Source organism: Plecotus auritus (assembly GCF_963455305.1).
Source record: "Plecotus auritus genome assembly, contig: SCAFFOLD_38, whole genome shotgun sequence".
NCBI lineage: Eukaryota > Metazoa > Chordata > Mammalia > Chiroptera > Vespertilionidae > Plecotus > Plecotus auritus.
Window position 1 is genome coordinate 106575 of NW_027664297.1, and position 15046 is coordinate 121620.

Here is a 15046-nt window from a genome sequence, read left to right on the forward strand (position 1 = left end):
GAACATCTCCAATCAACCCCCAAACTGTCTTCATTCATGTTCTTTTTCCAGTTAATCCACTAACACAATAGTCTTAACTTTTTTCACTTAAATCAGTTCTATTCTAGAACTTTATGTAGTTCTATAAAACATGTAATATCAAAATACTGCACAGCATACAGCAGGTACTCTCAAATCCAGCTTATTTTGCTCACAATAGAGTCTCGAGGATCCAATGTTGTTGCATTTATCAATAATTCACTCCGTTCCATTGATGTGTATTATATGGTTGTATCAATCTGCCATACTCTTTAAATCCATTCCGTTGATGGACTTGAGGTAATTTCCCATTTGATGCTATTATGATGAAGACTAAACATTATTGCATCGGTCTTTCTGTAACACGAGGTTTTCATATATCTTGGGTAAATGCCTAGAAGTGGAATTGCTGGTGTCAAGGGCAAGTGCATGTTCAACCGTATAAGGAACAGTGAAACCTGGAGCCCCGTTGATCTTGACCTTCCAGCTTGACCTTCCCACTTGACCTTCCCGTTAGACCTTCCCACCAGCAACGTGAATATTCCGGCGGCCCCACAGCCTCAACAGTGTTGACAGTGTCAGTGGCCTTTCTAATGTCGGCCCCCTCATGGTGTTCTGTGGTGTCCCCTGTGACATGAATTTGCATTTTCTGGGTGACGAGTGACGCTTTGCATATTTCCATCTGTTTCCTGACCATCAGTGTGTCTCCCTTTCTGACGTGTCTGTTCAGCCTTTTGTCCATGTCGGGGCTGTCTTTTTATTGTTTAGTTGCAGGAGAGCTTTATAATTTTGAAATTAGTTCTTTAAGTATATTTAAAATATTTTCTGCCAGTGTGTAGCTTGAATATTCATACTCCTAATATATTTGGATGAGTTTACCACCCAAAGTCAAATCTTGGAAGGAATCTTTATAGCAAATCTCTGGAGGCATTTTTTGAGAGCTTAAATATTTAAAAATAACATTTAATATTTTTAAAGTATTGAATGATGACTATTTCTTGGGAAACACATACACTAATATTAAAATTTGGTTTCCCCTCAGTGGGAATTTTTAGAGTATTTCACTAGGTGTTTTTGAGAGAGGTTTTCCTTATATGAATAGTGCTGGGTGTGTCCATTATGTCTCATTCTTACTTTGTTGTCGGGAAGGGACTCTTGCGAGAGACATTCTTCATCTCACAGTTCCAGTGTGGATGCAGCACCTGCAGCTCCGGTGCTTTCTCATGGCGCGAGGGAAGCAGAGTACAGCTGTGTTATTTTCAAAATGGCTGGAGGAGAAGGTCAAGGCCACCTTCCACACCTGGCTGAGCAGAAACTGGCTCTGCTCTGAGGACATGCTGCCTGCCCTAGCTGGTGTGGCTCAGCGGATAGAGCATCAGCCTGTGGACAAAAGGGTCCCGGGTTTGATTCTAGTCAAGGGCACATGCCCGGGTTACAGACTCGATCCCCAGTAGGGGGTGTGCAGGAGGCAGCTGATCAATGATTCTCTCTCATCATTGATGTTCCTCTCTCTCTCTCCCTCTCCCTTCCTCTCTGAAATCAATTAAAAAAAAAAAAAGGAAGGACACAGTGCCTTCTTCTTACTAGGTGGACCTGCTCATGTCTGACAGGGAGTTACAAGGGGTCACACCACAGCCGAGCCCGCAGAGGGCCCCGCCTCTCCCCCGGCGGGGCGGGGCGAGGGGGAGGGGGAGTTTCCAGAACTCAGCTTGCTGGGCAGCCAGCATCCAGTGTGCAGACCCTTTGCAAAGCTCAGCACCCAGGGTGAAGGATTTGCGCCAAGATGGCCAATTCCTCAGAGAAGACCTCCACTGTAGAGGTCGCATGCATGGATGTATAGATTCAACACCGTAACAAATTCATTTTTTTGTATTCTCTCTGATTTGCATTTTGATCAGGGTCTTCAATGAATATATTAAATTTGTATTGATCAAACTTATAAATGACACAAATATGGAATGGATAACTACTATTTTTTATGAAAGGACATAAAATGATCAGATCTGAATTAAATCACAGATTGAAGCAAACAAAAGAAAACATAATAGGGTCAATATAAAGATTGACATTTCCATTAAAAATAAATTGCCCAAGGATGGGCTGGGATGGGGGAGACCTGTGTGTGTGACAATTTATGTGAAAAAGTACTGAGCCTTTCAGGAATCTTTACAATCAGTCACGCGTGTTAGGACATAACAGCACACTTTCCCCTGTGCCGACCACACGCGGGGCTTTGACCCCGGAGAGATGTCCTTGTGAGCCTCGCAGCTGGGACCACCCAGCAGGAGAAGATGACGCTTTGGGGCCGTGCTTGGTCCCTGAGACACCAGGGGCCCTCCGATGGGAGAGGAACCCCCGGCAGAATCTAGAACACACGGGCAGAAGCTACAGGAGGGAATTTTCACTGAAATCCAAGAAAGGAATGTGTAGCGTTGCCGTTGTTCAGCCATGACACAGGTGCTTCAGAACCTGGCTCCCGCCTGCCCCTCGTGGGAAGGGCAGGGCCGTCTCCAGAGCCTGGGTGCTGGGAAGGGGGCCGGGGTGGGGGAGGCGGCACTGGGGCCGGGGTGGGGGAGGTGGCACTGCCCTCAAGACTCGTTTTACTCTGCGGTGCTCTGTTGGAAATTAATTCCAGATTAATGGAATTTAAGAGTTATCGTCTCTATATCTTTTATGAAATCTGCTTTGCTCTGTTGGAGGTTACTTCATGCCTATTCATGTTTCCAGATTTTAGCTCTATTTTTCCACGAAAATGTGGAAAATGTCCGCATGAGTTGGTGTGTAGGGCGTCAGTAAACTCGCTCAGTGAGCACCTGTGATTCTCCCTACGTTCCTGTCAATCTGCCTCGTCTCTGTTCTCAGCAAGGCGCCGGCCTCTGTCCACCCTCTGAGCCAGGATTTACTTTATTCTGAAGTTTAATAACACACATGCATTCTCATGCACATCTTCTTGGCTCTCTGTGAGTCTTATTGGGGATATAAATCAGGAAATAGTAACAAAAATCCTCCAGAATAGTGGTTAGCAAACTCCTCTCATTAACCCTTCAGAGGCCCTGGGTCCCCATCCCCGCAGCTCTGCCTCCCTCGCCCGATCCCTCTGTGCCCACCCACCCTCTGTGCCACCCTCCTCTCTGCTCCCAGCACAGAGGATTAGCAGCCACAAGGATGAACATGCACAGTTCCTGTCCGGGGGAAAGCTGCACTGTGATTCTCTCCACCCAAACCTGCACAGTTATAGTTGAAGTCTGTGCATTGAGGAGGTCTCTCTTTCTGCAGGTTTGCAAGCATTCAGTTTTGGAATAAGATTCGGGAGTAACAGCAGCAGAGAATTTATCACATTTTTTTTGAGGAACGGGGCTCAGGTGCAACCCCCCTCACTGGTCGCTGTCAGGCTGAGCAGTGAGCAGCCTGGGCCTGTGGAGTATGTTCTCACTGTGCCTGACTGCACGTGGCCAACCCAGAACCAGAATCTGGGCTGGTTTCCATAAAAGATGGTGACAGGATCCCAACAAAGGCATTGGCACGCTGGCTGAGCTCTGCAGCGGCATGAGGTGAGACTTCCCCGCGGAGAGGACGACATCGGCAGGAATGTGCCTGGCAACACAGCCACCATGTGGTCTGGGTGCCAGCGGCCTCAGAGCCAGACCCCATGGCTCACCTGACGTCAGGGTTACGTCCCGGGGTCTGTCCTGGCTGGAACTCAGGGGGGTTTGCCCTGAGCCAGGAAGAGCAGTGGGGGCACCTGCCCGTCAGCGGCCAGGCCTCCCTCTGGCCAGCACTGTGCACGTCACAGTGACTGGAGGCCTCGGTGTGGTTACTTGGCTTAAAAAGAGAAATGCCTACGCGAGCACTTAGCAAGGAAGTGGGAGCGCCATCAGCATTCTATGTGTCCACTGGCTTCTCTCGTCCTTATCCTCACACACGCAATTGTGTTCTCTTACTGCACTGGCAGTATTTGTCGAAAGGAAATATGTTATCTTACCGTCTCCCTTTCTCCGTGGCCCTCAGCTGTCTATAAGCACACACACATACACACACATATGCACATGCACACACACACATGCATGCACACACGCGCATGCACACATGGATGCACACACACACACACACGTACACCTGACCTCAACAACCTTGGCGTGGGAGAGGCTGAGCACTTTGTTCTGTTTCTAGCGTCTGCGCCCTCTCCACTGGCCTCTCTCTTTGCCGACCCTCTTCCCCCTCTCCCCACCCCGAGGAAGCTGTAATGTTGATCTGATTCTGTGGGAAATGGAAAGGACGGTGTGGCCTCGCTCTGCCCTGAGGACTCTCTGCCTTGAGGACCATGCTGGTGCCCGCCTGTCCAGTGCAGTGACCATGAGTGCCTGTGACGTGTGGCGGAGGCACTGGATGCTTATTTCATTCCATTTCAATGACGTAGAAAAGGCGCCGGTGACCAGTGGTGATCGCTGGAGAATTCGTCGCGTCAGAAAAGGGGCAGGAAAAAGTATGTGACTCAGCGTTCCACATGCCTCTTCTGTGTGAGCCAGATGGCTCTGGGAAGGAAGGCTGCTTGGTTTCCGTGGATGTTAGGACGATCATAAAAAAAAAGAGAAGTAACAGCCTCTGAGTAAGGCACCTGTGATTAACTACAGAGCATTCTCCGTGCTGGGCTGGTGCTCTGCACGTCTGCTCTATACGAGCGTGACTTTCCCACGTGTCCCAAATGAGATCACAATTTCTTCCATTTCACGTGAGAGAGGGAAGTGAGGTGCAGACTTACAATAACAAACAGAAGCACGCGGGGTGGGGGAGGGGGGGAGCGGCGAGGCCTGATCCAGGTGGGGTTCCTCGTTGATGCCCCTCCCAGAACATAGCCTCCCCTTCTGTCTTTCCCAGGTGACAGTCCTGTCCACGCTGGAGACAGGACGGAGGGCCTGCCGCACGCCTCCGGGACGAGTCAGGGAAACAGCGCACTGCTCCATGCTGCTGAGCCTCGTGTTCTCCTTTTAACGTGGAGATAACGAGGCCCCGCCCCCTGGGCAGTTGTGAGGGTAAAGGAATGATGGGCTCCCCGCACGCTGTGTGAACCGTATGTACTTGCCATCGTCATTGTTCTCGATTTGGGAGAGCTGCCGTGTGTTCGGCCACTGTTGTAACGCGACAGGAATAGATGAAACAGAGATGCCTGGGGTGTGCTTGTCCAGGAGACGGGAGCCTCTAGTCATTGATCCTCGGGAAGCATCTCCTGCCGCTTGGACCATGGTGCTGCCTTCGCGGGGGGAGGGCGGAGAGTGGGGGGAGGGGTGTTGGAGCCCACGTGCCCAGCCGCCCTCACATCTTTGCTTTTCATGTCGCCCATGGGCGTCCCCTTGGTGCTCGGGTCGGCTGAGTGCCGCGCGGGACCAGCGCCAGCGCAGCTGGGCAGCTGTGGGCCTGCCCCACCTTGCAGGGGACTGATGGCCCTGGACACGCCTCAGGGACAGAGCCACTGCCCGTCCCCAGGGTCTGACATCTCACGGACCATGCAAGTGGGCGCTGCGGCTGTCCACGGTGGGCTGACCCCTCCTTGTTCCCCCACAGATGGCCACCGCTCAGGATGCCCGGTCTGGCCAGAAAGACTCCTCCGACCAGAACTTTGATTACATGTTCAAGCTGCTCATCATCGGCAACAGCAGCGTGGGCAAGACCTCCTTCCTGTTCCGCTACGCCGACGACTCCTTCACGTCCGCCTTCGTCAGCACCGTGGGCATCGACTTCAAAGTGAAGACTGTGTTCAAGAACGAGAAGAGAATCAAGCTTCAGATCTGGGTAAGTGGCTGTGCCGAGTGTGCTCGGTCCTGGGTGGGCGGTACACGTGTGCTCTGGTCCTGGGCGTGCGGCACACGTGTGCTCTGGTCCTGGGCGTGCGGCACACGTGTGCTCTGGTCCTGGGCGTGCGGCACACGTGTGCTCGGTCCTGGGCGTGCGGTACACGTGTGCTCGGTCCTGGGCGTGCGGCACACGTGTGCTCGGTCCTGGGCGTGCGGCACACGTGTGCTCGGTCCTGGGTGTGTGGCACACGTGTGCGGGGAAGGCTCCTGTCATCTCTGCGCCGTGGCCCTGTTGCAGTGCTGTGCTGTGGGCACTGTTTCAGGGCGGGAGCGAAGCCTCTTTAAATCTTGGAAACGGTGCCTGTGGTCAAGTCGTGCTTCTCACGAGCACCCAGAAAAGGGAAACGTAAGGCCACTGTGTTGGTGGGAGGAGCGGTCGGTCTGCTCGGCCTCATGACCCATGTGACCTTGAGCACCTGAATCCTTCCTCACCACCTTTCTAACCCACAGCCCAGTAAAGTGGGTCTCACCTTTGATGCCACAGGACGCAGGCCAACAGCCAAATGCAGGGAAAAGAAGTCTGTCCCTTCAAAAAGCCCAGCTACAACCTCAGAGGAGGTCGATTTACACTTCACAGACTCTGTGTGCTCAGCCCCAATAGCTATGTTTATCCACACAAAGAAAACAAAGCAAGTGGAATAAACGTTTATTTAAACAAGGTTTCCCTGAGCACCAGGTGCTCCATCAGCTTAGAGACCAGCTGGCCTCCCTGCTCTCCATGATAGACCAGGGATTCGTCACCAAACTGCTGGGGTAAATCAGAGTGGCCAGTGAGAGACAGAAGAAATGCAGGTGGACAGCGGGGTCAAGGTCAGATGGGAGATGAGAGACCAGGAGCGTGCTGCACAGGAGAGAACAGCCTCGCATTCACGTCTACGAGGTCAAGTGTAGGCCACCGGTCGATTATTCCCGTGAGTTCAGGCCCCTTTTCCTGTCCATGATTTTCGGCTGCGGATGTCAATTTGAGCTGCAAACAGGCTTTTCCCACGAGGGAGGTTTCTTCTGAGCCGGTTCTGACACCACCTGGTGCAGGTGCCGGGCTGGCCCCGACCCAGGGTGAGCCTCGCTGCTCGCATGGAGCTGAGAGACAGGCCGCGGCAGAGCGCCCTAATGCACATGTCGGTGACACTGGGTGCCCTTCCACAGCTCGGCTCGGTGCGCGGACCGGTGTCCTCCCAGGTGTCTGCAGTCGTTCCTCTCTTCCACGTGTCTGACGGGTCTTCCCAGCCCAGCTGCAATCGGTGAGCGTGGGGCAGTGCTGTGCCCGTGGCTTTGTCATGAGAAGTCTCCTCGCAGGCGTGTGTGGCTGTGTGGTGGCCCTCGTACAGGGCGTGTTCCAGGTGCCGAGGAAAGTGTCTTTGAAGGGGCTGAGCAGCAGTGAGCGGAGGCGCGAGGAGGTGCGAGGAGTAACAGGGCGTGCCCTGGTGTGGTCCCCACAGCAGTCGGGGTCTGCGTGCTGCTGTGTGCGAGCACCGGGAAAACAGTGAGGTGTGCACAGTTCCCACTGTCTGTTGGCTTCGGGAATCATTTATTTGGGATTGTGTTTGACGGTGGCGGTGTGCCGTCTCATTGCATTTCCGTCACCGCCCGGCTGCTCTTCCCGGGTCATGGTATTCCCATGGACTTCTACCAACGTGCAAACACACTGTCGAGATGTGCGGTCGTCTTGGCCTGTGTACCCTCATTCCTCCCAACACGACACCACACGTGTGGGTTGGCACACCAGCAGTTCCCTAGTTCTCTGCTGTCTTTCGTTTCATTGTTCTGACACTGACGCCAGGATGGGCAGAGACTCACAGGTAAACACCTGAGTTCCACAGATTTCCCTTCAGAGACCAGTTGTCCCACACCCGCCCGTCCTGGTTGATAATTTGCTGTAACAGCGCGCAAAACTCAGGAAAACAGTGTTCTCACGGCTCCTGGTTTATTACAAAGGATACAGCGCAGGAACAGAAAAGAGAAGAGGACAGAGGATGGGGAGGGATGAGGTGCTGCTTCCGTGTCCCCTCTGGGCGTGTCACCGCACGATGGTGCGCTCTCCCCCAGACGCTCGCATTCTTCCTCCTCAGGATGTGTGGGACCTTCCATTCCAGGCCCCAGTGGATTAAAATCACTGGCCATTGCTGATCACCTGGGTTTCAGCAACTGTCCCCCAGTAGGCGGGGGTGGGGGTGGGGGAAGTTCCAGCCCTTCGATCCCATGGTTTGCTCTTTTGCAGACAGTCTTGGTCCTGAGGCCTTGGAGGGGCTGCCAGGGGCCACCTCGTGGGCGAGACCTGGGTGGAGGGAGGGCTGATGTGAGTAGTCACCAAGGATGGGCCCCAGGGTCTCAGGAGCCCTGCGCCAGGAGCCAGGAGAGCAGACCTGCGTCTCCGACTCTGTGGCCATATCTCAGCCCATCATCCCTTTCAAAGCGGGAGACCAAAGCGGTTTCACAGAAACGAAAACCATCGCGATTGGTCCAACGCACCAAACGGCTGCAGATGTCGATGTAATTCTGTTCACTCTCCCGATTTTAAATTGCCCACAGGAGAGTTACCGTCAGGAGAGGAAACCACAGTGTAGAGAGGCTGAGACGAGGCAGCGCAGGGTCTCAAGTCCAGTCCACGGGGTCGGCCGTCTGGTGCTGACCCTCCAGGCTCCGCAGACCAGGGCTGTGCCAGGGCCGTTGTGCTGTGTCAGGCACCCACAGGCCCCGGAGCTCCAGCCCGAGGCCAGACCTCAGGGGGGATTCTGTCAGGAGGCAGAGCTGGCGGCTCCCGGTTTCTGCTCCCTGGTGTGCTGCGTGGGGTCTCCCCACCTACACCCTGGACAGCTGGGTTTTCCACAGCCCACAGCCAAGTACAGCGTTGTTACAGCCACGGAAACGTGACGTTTCTTCCCGACGTGTCCTTCCTATTGGCGTCCATCACCGCCTGGACGCGAGCCTGTCTAGAGAACGTCGCCGTTCGCTTGCCCGAGTCACAGGCGCGTGCCTGTCAGTGCACGTGCACTCCCGCTGTCGTCACTGCCTTAGCGTTCCTGTCAGCTTCCGTTTCACATCATTTTTATGAGACTCCAATCAGTTTTCAAGATCTCAGAGACTCCAAGTGTTCAGGCTGGTTCCTTTATTACTTTGCATCTATTGAATGCTGCTATGAACACACTGGGAGAGATTCAGTGTGGTTTTTCACTGTAATTATGGAGAAATACCTCACAGCTGGGGCCTGTAATCTTTTGCTTCTAACTTAAAAAGTAGTTAGGCCTCGAGAATGGCCATGTGGAGTGGATTTCTCCCCAGTGAGAAGATCACAAATAATGCAGCATCCTACACTGAGCATCTCTCCTGTGTTTATTGTCAGCGTCTGGGAGACCGCTATGGGAGCCCTGAGCTTAGAGAAGCCGGCAGTAGAGTCTGGCCATTCCTGCCCGGGCTTGTGCGGGCAGCCATGTGTGCGGGCAGCCACACTGTGTGCAGGTGGCCACACTGTGTGCATGTGGCCACACTGTGTGCAGGTGGCCACACTGTGTGCAGGTGGCCACACTGTGTGCAGGTGACTATGCTGCGTAGCTCCCTTCGCCCAGGAAAGCACAGGTCTGCATTGTTCACAGAAGTTGCTGCTGGCTCTGACTAATGGGAGGCTGGCTTAGAGCTCACAGGGTGATGTGCATGGAGCAGGTAGGCAGCAGGATTATGTGTCCTTAAGAGTCATCACGAGCATTTTCTCACTGTTGTGTCTCTTTTCCTCACCGGCACCCTTCCTGCCTTCACTCCTGAGCTCTGGCTGAGCTCATAGGAGCGTGTCCTCGGGTGGTCAGGGCCAGGGCTGCCACCCACAGGGCCTGGGCTGAGCTGTGCTGGTCTGTTGTCCCAGAGGTGCCATCTGCTTGTCCATCATGTGCTCCTGGCCACCAGCTCCCCCACCACACGATCCGCAGAAGCTGTGTCACCGTCAGGTGCAGGAGGGGGACATGAACCAAGGGGAAGAGGGTGATTTAAAATAGAGGCTCTGGCGTTACTTAAGGGTGGTCAGGCTGACAGGTCAGCAGACAACTGCCACCCACACGTTGTGTTGTACTCACGGATCCCAAGCCAATCCCCGGGATGGTCAGGAGCAGAGGGAGAGACAGCCTGTGGCAGGAGCCCCTCTGGCAGTGTCTGGAGGAGGGGGAGGCTGCGGGCAGGACTGGGACTGGCTGGTTGCATGTCTCAGCAGGCCCTGGGCACGGGGTCGTGGCTGACGGTGCTGCCCCGGGTGATGCGGGCAGGTGGATGGGGCCAGAGGGGAGCGCCCGGTGAGGGAGGGGCGGGGGCATGGGCGCTGGATTGGGGGTTTGCATTTGAGAAGTGAACCCCAGTGGGGGAAGCTTCCTGTCTGGTACCTACTGGACAGGTGGCAGAGATGCAGGTGTGGGCGGGGAGCAGAGGCAGGGTCTGCCCAGCACGGCCCAGAAGGGGTCGGCCACCATCACTGCGTTTGTTTGTCAGAGACGGAGAGGAGGCGGGAGAGGAGTGCCTTCAGGGGAGATATAAAGGCATGTGGTTGCATTTTAGCCAACAGGCCTGTCTTCATCTTTTAAGAAAAAATACAGTAGTTTTGCAAACTTATGAATTATGTTGGCTTTGTAGCTCCACTGACCATTCTTCATAACATTTTTTTTAAAAATATATTTTATTGATATTTTACAGAGAGGAAGGGAGAGGGATAGAAAGCTAGAAACATCGATGAGAGGGAAACATCGATCAGCTGCCTCCTGCACACCTCCCACTGAGGATGTGCCCGCAACCCAGGTACATGCCCTTGACCGGAATCGAACCCGGGACCCTTCAGTCCGCAGGCCGACGCTCTATCCACTGAGCCAAACCGGTTTCGGCAATCATAACATTTTTTAGTAGGAAAGTGTGTTCTGAATTCTGAATGATAATACAGAAGTTAATACCTGAAGTCTGCCCATTCTTAAGAAGAGACTGCATGGAAGAGAAGAGCAGGGGAGTTCTCTGGGGATTTCGGCGTGAAGGAGAGGAGGCAATGGGTGCTGTCAGTCCCTGGGCTGCGGAACCCTGCATGTGGACACCGAGGTGACCAGTTAGGGTGCTCTCCCCCCGCCCCTTGTGTTGTCCAGACAGATCGCTGTTTCTCATAACATTTCCTGGGCTCCTCGCACTGGAATTAGCAGGGCTTTTCCTATTTTTCCCGTGTCAGTGAGAGAGGAGGTCAAGTCTGACAGGCGGGAAAGTGTTCGCGTAGCTCCGACTGCATCCGATGACTTGTGAGCTCATCTCCCACCTCTCCATGCTCTGAAGGTCCACTATCCCCTCCTCATCACGACCCTGGGTTCGACTCCAGGTCACACATCATCAGCTCACGCCCCGAGGCTACTGTCTGACTCAGCTTCTCACAACGTGTCCTGTTACCCCACACTTACCACTTCACAGGGGAGCATGGATTTGTGGGAAATAAGAGTCTTGCTTTGTCAGTGGGAACACTTCGATGTAGGTGACAGTTGATGGTTGTTGTCTTAATTAACTTCATAATCTGCATCCAGCCTTCACAATTTGGTAACATTGTAGCCAATGCAACTTGCATTCCAATTTTTATGAAATAATTAAATAGAAGAACAATTCCTGAAGACAACGTGGAAAGAGAAAAAGATTAGACTTTACTTGGGCCCTAAAAACAGCCATAGGCATCACTAGCAGCAGAGGGCCGAGCTGGCCGGGCAGCACCGGATGGGGTGTCCTGCACCCTGAGGCCACGGGAAGGCCTCCGTGTGGGAATCACACGGGTTTCACAGCACAGTGGTCTCGAGGCCAGGACTCCATCACCTGCTAGCGGACCCTCCCCTCGCCCGTACCTGGGAATCTAAGGTTTCAACGCAGCAGGCGGCAGGTCCCACTCGTATGTAATTGGTCATTAGCTGGTCAGACGGACTGTTGGCCAACCTGCCACATTTCCGTTTGCAAATTAGGCCAATTGCTCCCAGGAGAAAACATGCATTCTAGTGCCTGATTGGGCTCCAGGTGGGCGCAGGGTTGAACGTTGTGATTCCCCAGCTTCCAGGCATTGCAGGGGCCTCCTAAGAGCCCTGCCTAACCGCCCATTTGTGACCTGGCTCCTGAAAGGCTTCCCGCTCCGTTCATTCCCTCTTGGGTTCACACCCACGCTGCCTCGTGTTTGCTCCCTGGGGCGTCGCAGACACCAGAGCGAGTTTCCTGTGGGACGAGAACAGTGAAGTCAATACTGGCGTTGACGGTGTCCTTGGTTGTCAAGAGCACAGCACCACGAGGGTGGAGGACGCTGGTCCCTCCACGCACTGCTTTCCTGGGCTCCTCCGTAAGTGTACCCCTGAGCGGAGCGCGGCTTCCTCCACAGGAGAGTGTGTGACGCAGGAGCGGCGCCTGCTGTCCTCCTCCTGCTCGCCATGCCTTGAATTTGACGGGCTGCGTATCATACCCTCGTGGGCACAGTGTGGCTGATGACTAGACTTAACTCGGTTAAAGCAGCCGCCAGAGTGAGTGTGGGAAGGGCAGTTAAACCCCAGTTCAAAAGAGGCAGCCGTGTCAGGAAGTCTAAGGGCCAGGAGCCCTGCAGGTGGAACGGCAGCCTGGAGCCCTGGGTGCCACCTGGAGCTGCCGGGTGCTGCCTGTGAGTGCTGTCTTGTCCTCCGCTGAGCTAGAGCCTGAGGCTGGGTGCCAGGCCCCTTGGAGGTCTGGTGTCTGTGACTTAGTCACGTGCAGGCCCAGCAGGTCAGCAGGGTAGAGGCAGTGCTAGGGTGGCAGCCAGAGCTTCCCATCAAGCAAATGGCTGGCATCGCTGTGGAAACGCACGTTGGGCTGGAGCAGGTGCCCGGCTCAACAGCAGCCCTGTTATTCAGCATCACCGTGCTGTTCCCATTTCGTAGAGGGAAGCTGAGGGACACGGATCCCAGCGGTGATCCTCGGGTCGCAGGCAGAGCCGAAATGGGACCCTGACGGCCTGTGCTCAGTCACCACCCCCCACGAACCCCCCAGCGCCGGTCAGGGAGGCCCCAGAAGCCTCACAGCGTCAATAACGTAAACAGTGATTCTCTTCTCCATCGCCGATTTGAAAATATTGAAACAATGACCCTAAGAATATGAGTTAGCCCTTCCCATGAGTTTCAAGGAAAACTGTTATTCATGAGGTTTCCTGAGGAAAACCTGTCAGCAGGGCCAGCTTCACACTAGTAACCCATCCGCACCAAGAACTAAAGTGAGTGGGTCAACCTCACATGGGGAGCACCTGAGCCCACACCTGCCTGCAGGGCCCACACAGCCTGCAGGACCCACACAGCCTGCAGGACCCACACAGCCTGCAGGACCCACACAGCCTGCAGGACCCACACAGCCTGCAGGACCCACACAGCCTGCAGGACCCACACCAGCCTGCAGGACCCACACCAGGCTGTGGGACCCACACCAGGCTGCGGGACCCACACCAGGCTGCGGGACCCACACTGGCCGTAGGACCCACACCAGCCTGCAGGACCCACACCAGCTGCAGGGCCCACACAGGCTTCAGGACCCACACCGGCCGCAGGGCCCACACTGGCCGCAGGACCCACACCGGCTGCAGGACCCACACCAGCCTGCAGGACCCACATGGCTGCAGGACCCACACCGGCCGCAGGGCCCACACAGGCTTCAGGACCCACACCGGCCGCAGGGCCCACACCAGGCTTCAGGACCCACACCAGCCTGCAGGGCCCACACCGGCCGCAGGACCCACACCAGCCTGCAGGACCCACACAGCCTGCAGGGCCCACACTGGCTGCGGGACCCACACCGGCTGCAGGGCCCACACCGGCTGCAGGGCCCACACAGGCTTCAGGACCCACACCGGCCGCAGGGCCCACACCGGCTGCAGGACCCGCACCAGCCTGCAGGACCCACACCAGCCTGCAGGACCCACACCGGCTGCAGGACCCGCACAGGCTTCAGGACCCACACCAGCCTGCAGGACCCACATGGCTGCAGTAGTCTCAGACCCCAGGCTGTGACAGGCAGAGGCCCGAGGGTGTGGGCAGAGTTGGTGGCTGGCCGGGGCTACAGAGATGTTACCAGCAGTGCTGACACTACAAATTAGATTTTCCAGTTATCAGTTCTCATGCTGCCTTATCACAGGGCCTCTCGGGGCTGCAAGAATCACCCCGGCGAGATAAGGGGGAGGAGGGAAGTGGCTGGGACGTGGCAGGTTGTGGGAGGAAATGTCTAAGGGAAGGAGGGAGAGGGACCCGAGGAGCTACATAAATGAAGAAAAGGGGGTGAATGGGGCCTGGATGGTGTGGCTCGGTTGGTTGGGCATCCACTGAGAGGTCACAGTTTTGATTCCAGGTCAGGGCACATGCCCGGGTTTCAGGCTCGATCCCCAGTAGGGGATGTGCAAGAGGCAGCCGATCAATGATTCTCTCTCATCATTGATGTTTCAATCTCTCTGTCCCTCTCTGAAGTATATTAAAAAAAAAAAAGGTTAAAGAAGTTCTCAGAACAAGGGCAGGGAAAAGGAGGAAGCAGGACCTGCCAGCTTCTGTCAGGTCACGCAGGGACTGGTTCCCCTCGGCAGCCCGTCTGCGAACCCCGTAAGGGCCGGGTGGGTTTGGGCCTCTCCTCTGGACCAGCAGCTGCTGGGCAGGTTGCAGGTGATCAGTGACTGTCGCTGGAACGGAGCACAGTGCGCAGGTGTCTTCGTCGCCGTGTCTGTGTCCGTCCCAGAGGTGGCAGTCCTGGGCGGTTCTGCTGGAGGACTTAGCCCTCGGCACTCACTCACTGGGTCTCTATCTGGACATGGAAGGTCTAGGGAACCAGGCGGTCACCGTGTGAGGCCAGGAGAACTGCGGTGCTGCCCAGGCCTCAGGTCTGGCCGTCTCTGCGTGTGCACCGCGTGTGTATGTGCACATAGTGTCCGGCAGACACAGACTGCAGTGGGTAACCATCGGCAGGTGTCCTCAATGGTCTCCTTTTCAGGGCCAATTACAGAAGTTTTAGCAGCTACTCCTCTGACGACCTGTGAGTTCTATGGCTGTTTGTGTCTGTCTTTCTTTGTTTTGTTTCTGATTCTCATCCTCCCTCCTCACCCCAACCCCCTACCCTCCAACCCACCCCCCAGCACACAAATGCAGTTTAATTCTTAGGGTGCTCTCCTTTTCACATGGGCAAGAGAAGGGGACTTTTATCAATACCTC

The 15046-nt window shown here is 55.1% G+C and overlaps 1 protein-coding gene across 2 annotated transcripts in view; it reads left to right on the forward strand.

Moving 5' to 3' along the window:
* Positions 1-15046, forward strand: part of RAB3C (RAB3C, member RAS oncogene family) — a 49212-nt gene that overhangs the window by 5693 nt on the left and 28473 nt on the right. For both annotated transcript variants that reach the window (XM_080688752.1, XM_080688751.1), the window contains exon 2: positions 5578-5805. In XM_080688752.1, the coding sequence (XP_080544878.1) occupies positions 5578-5805 (228 nt within the window). The remainder of the gene's footprint in view (positions 1-5577; positions 5806-15046) is intronic.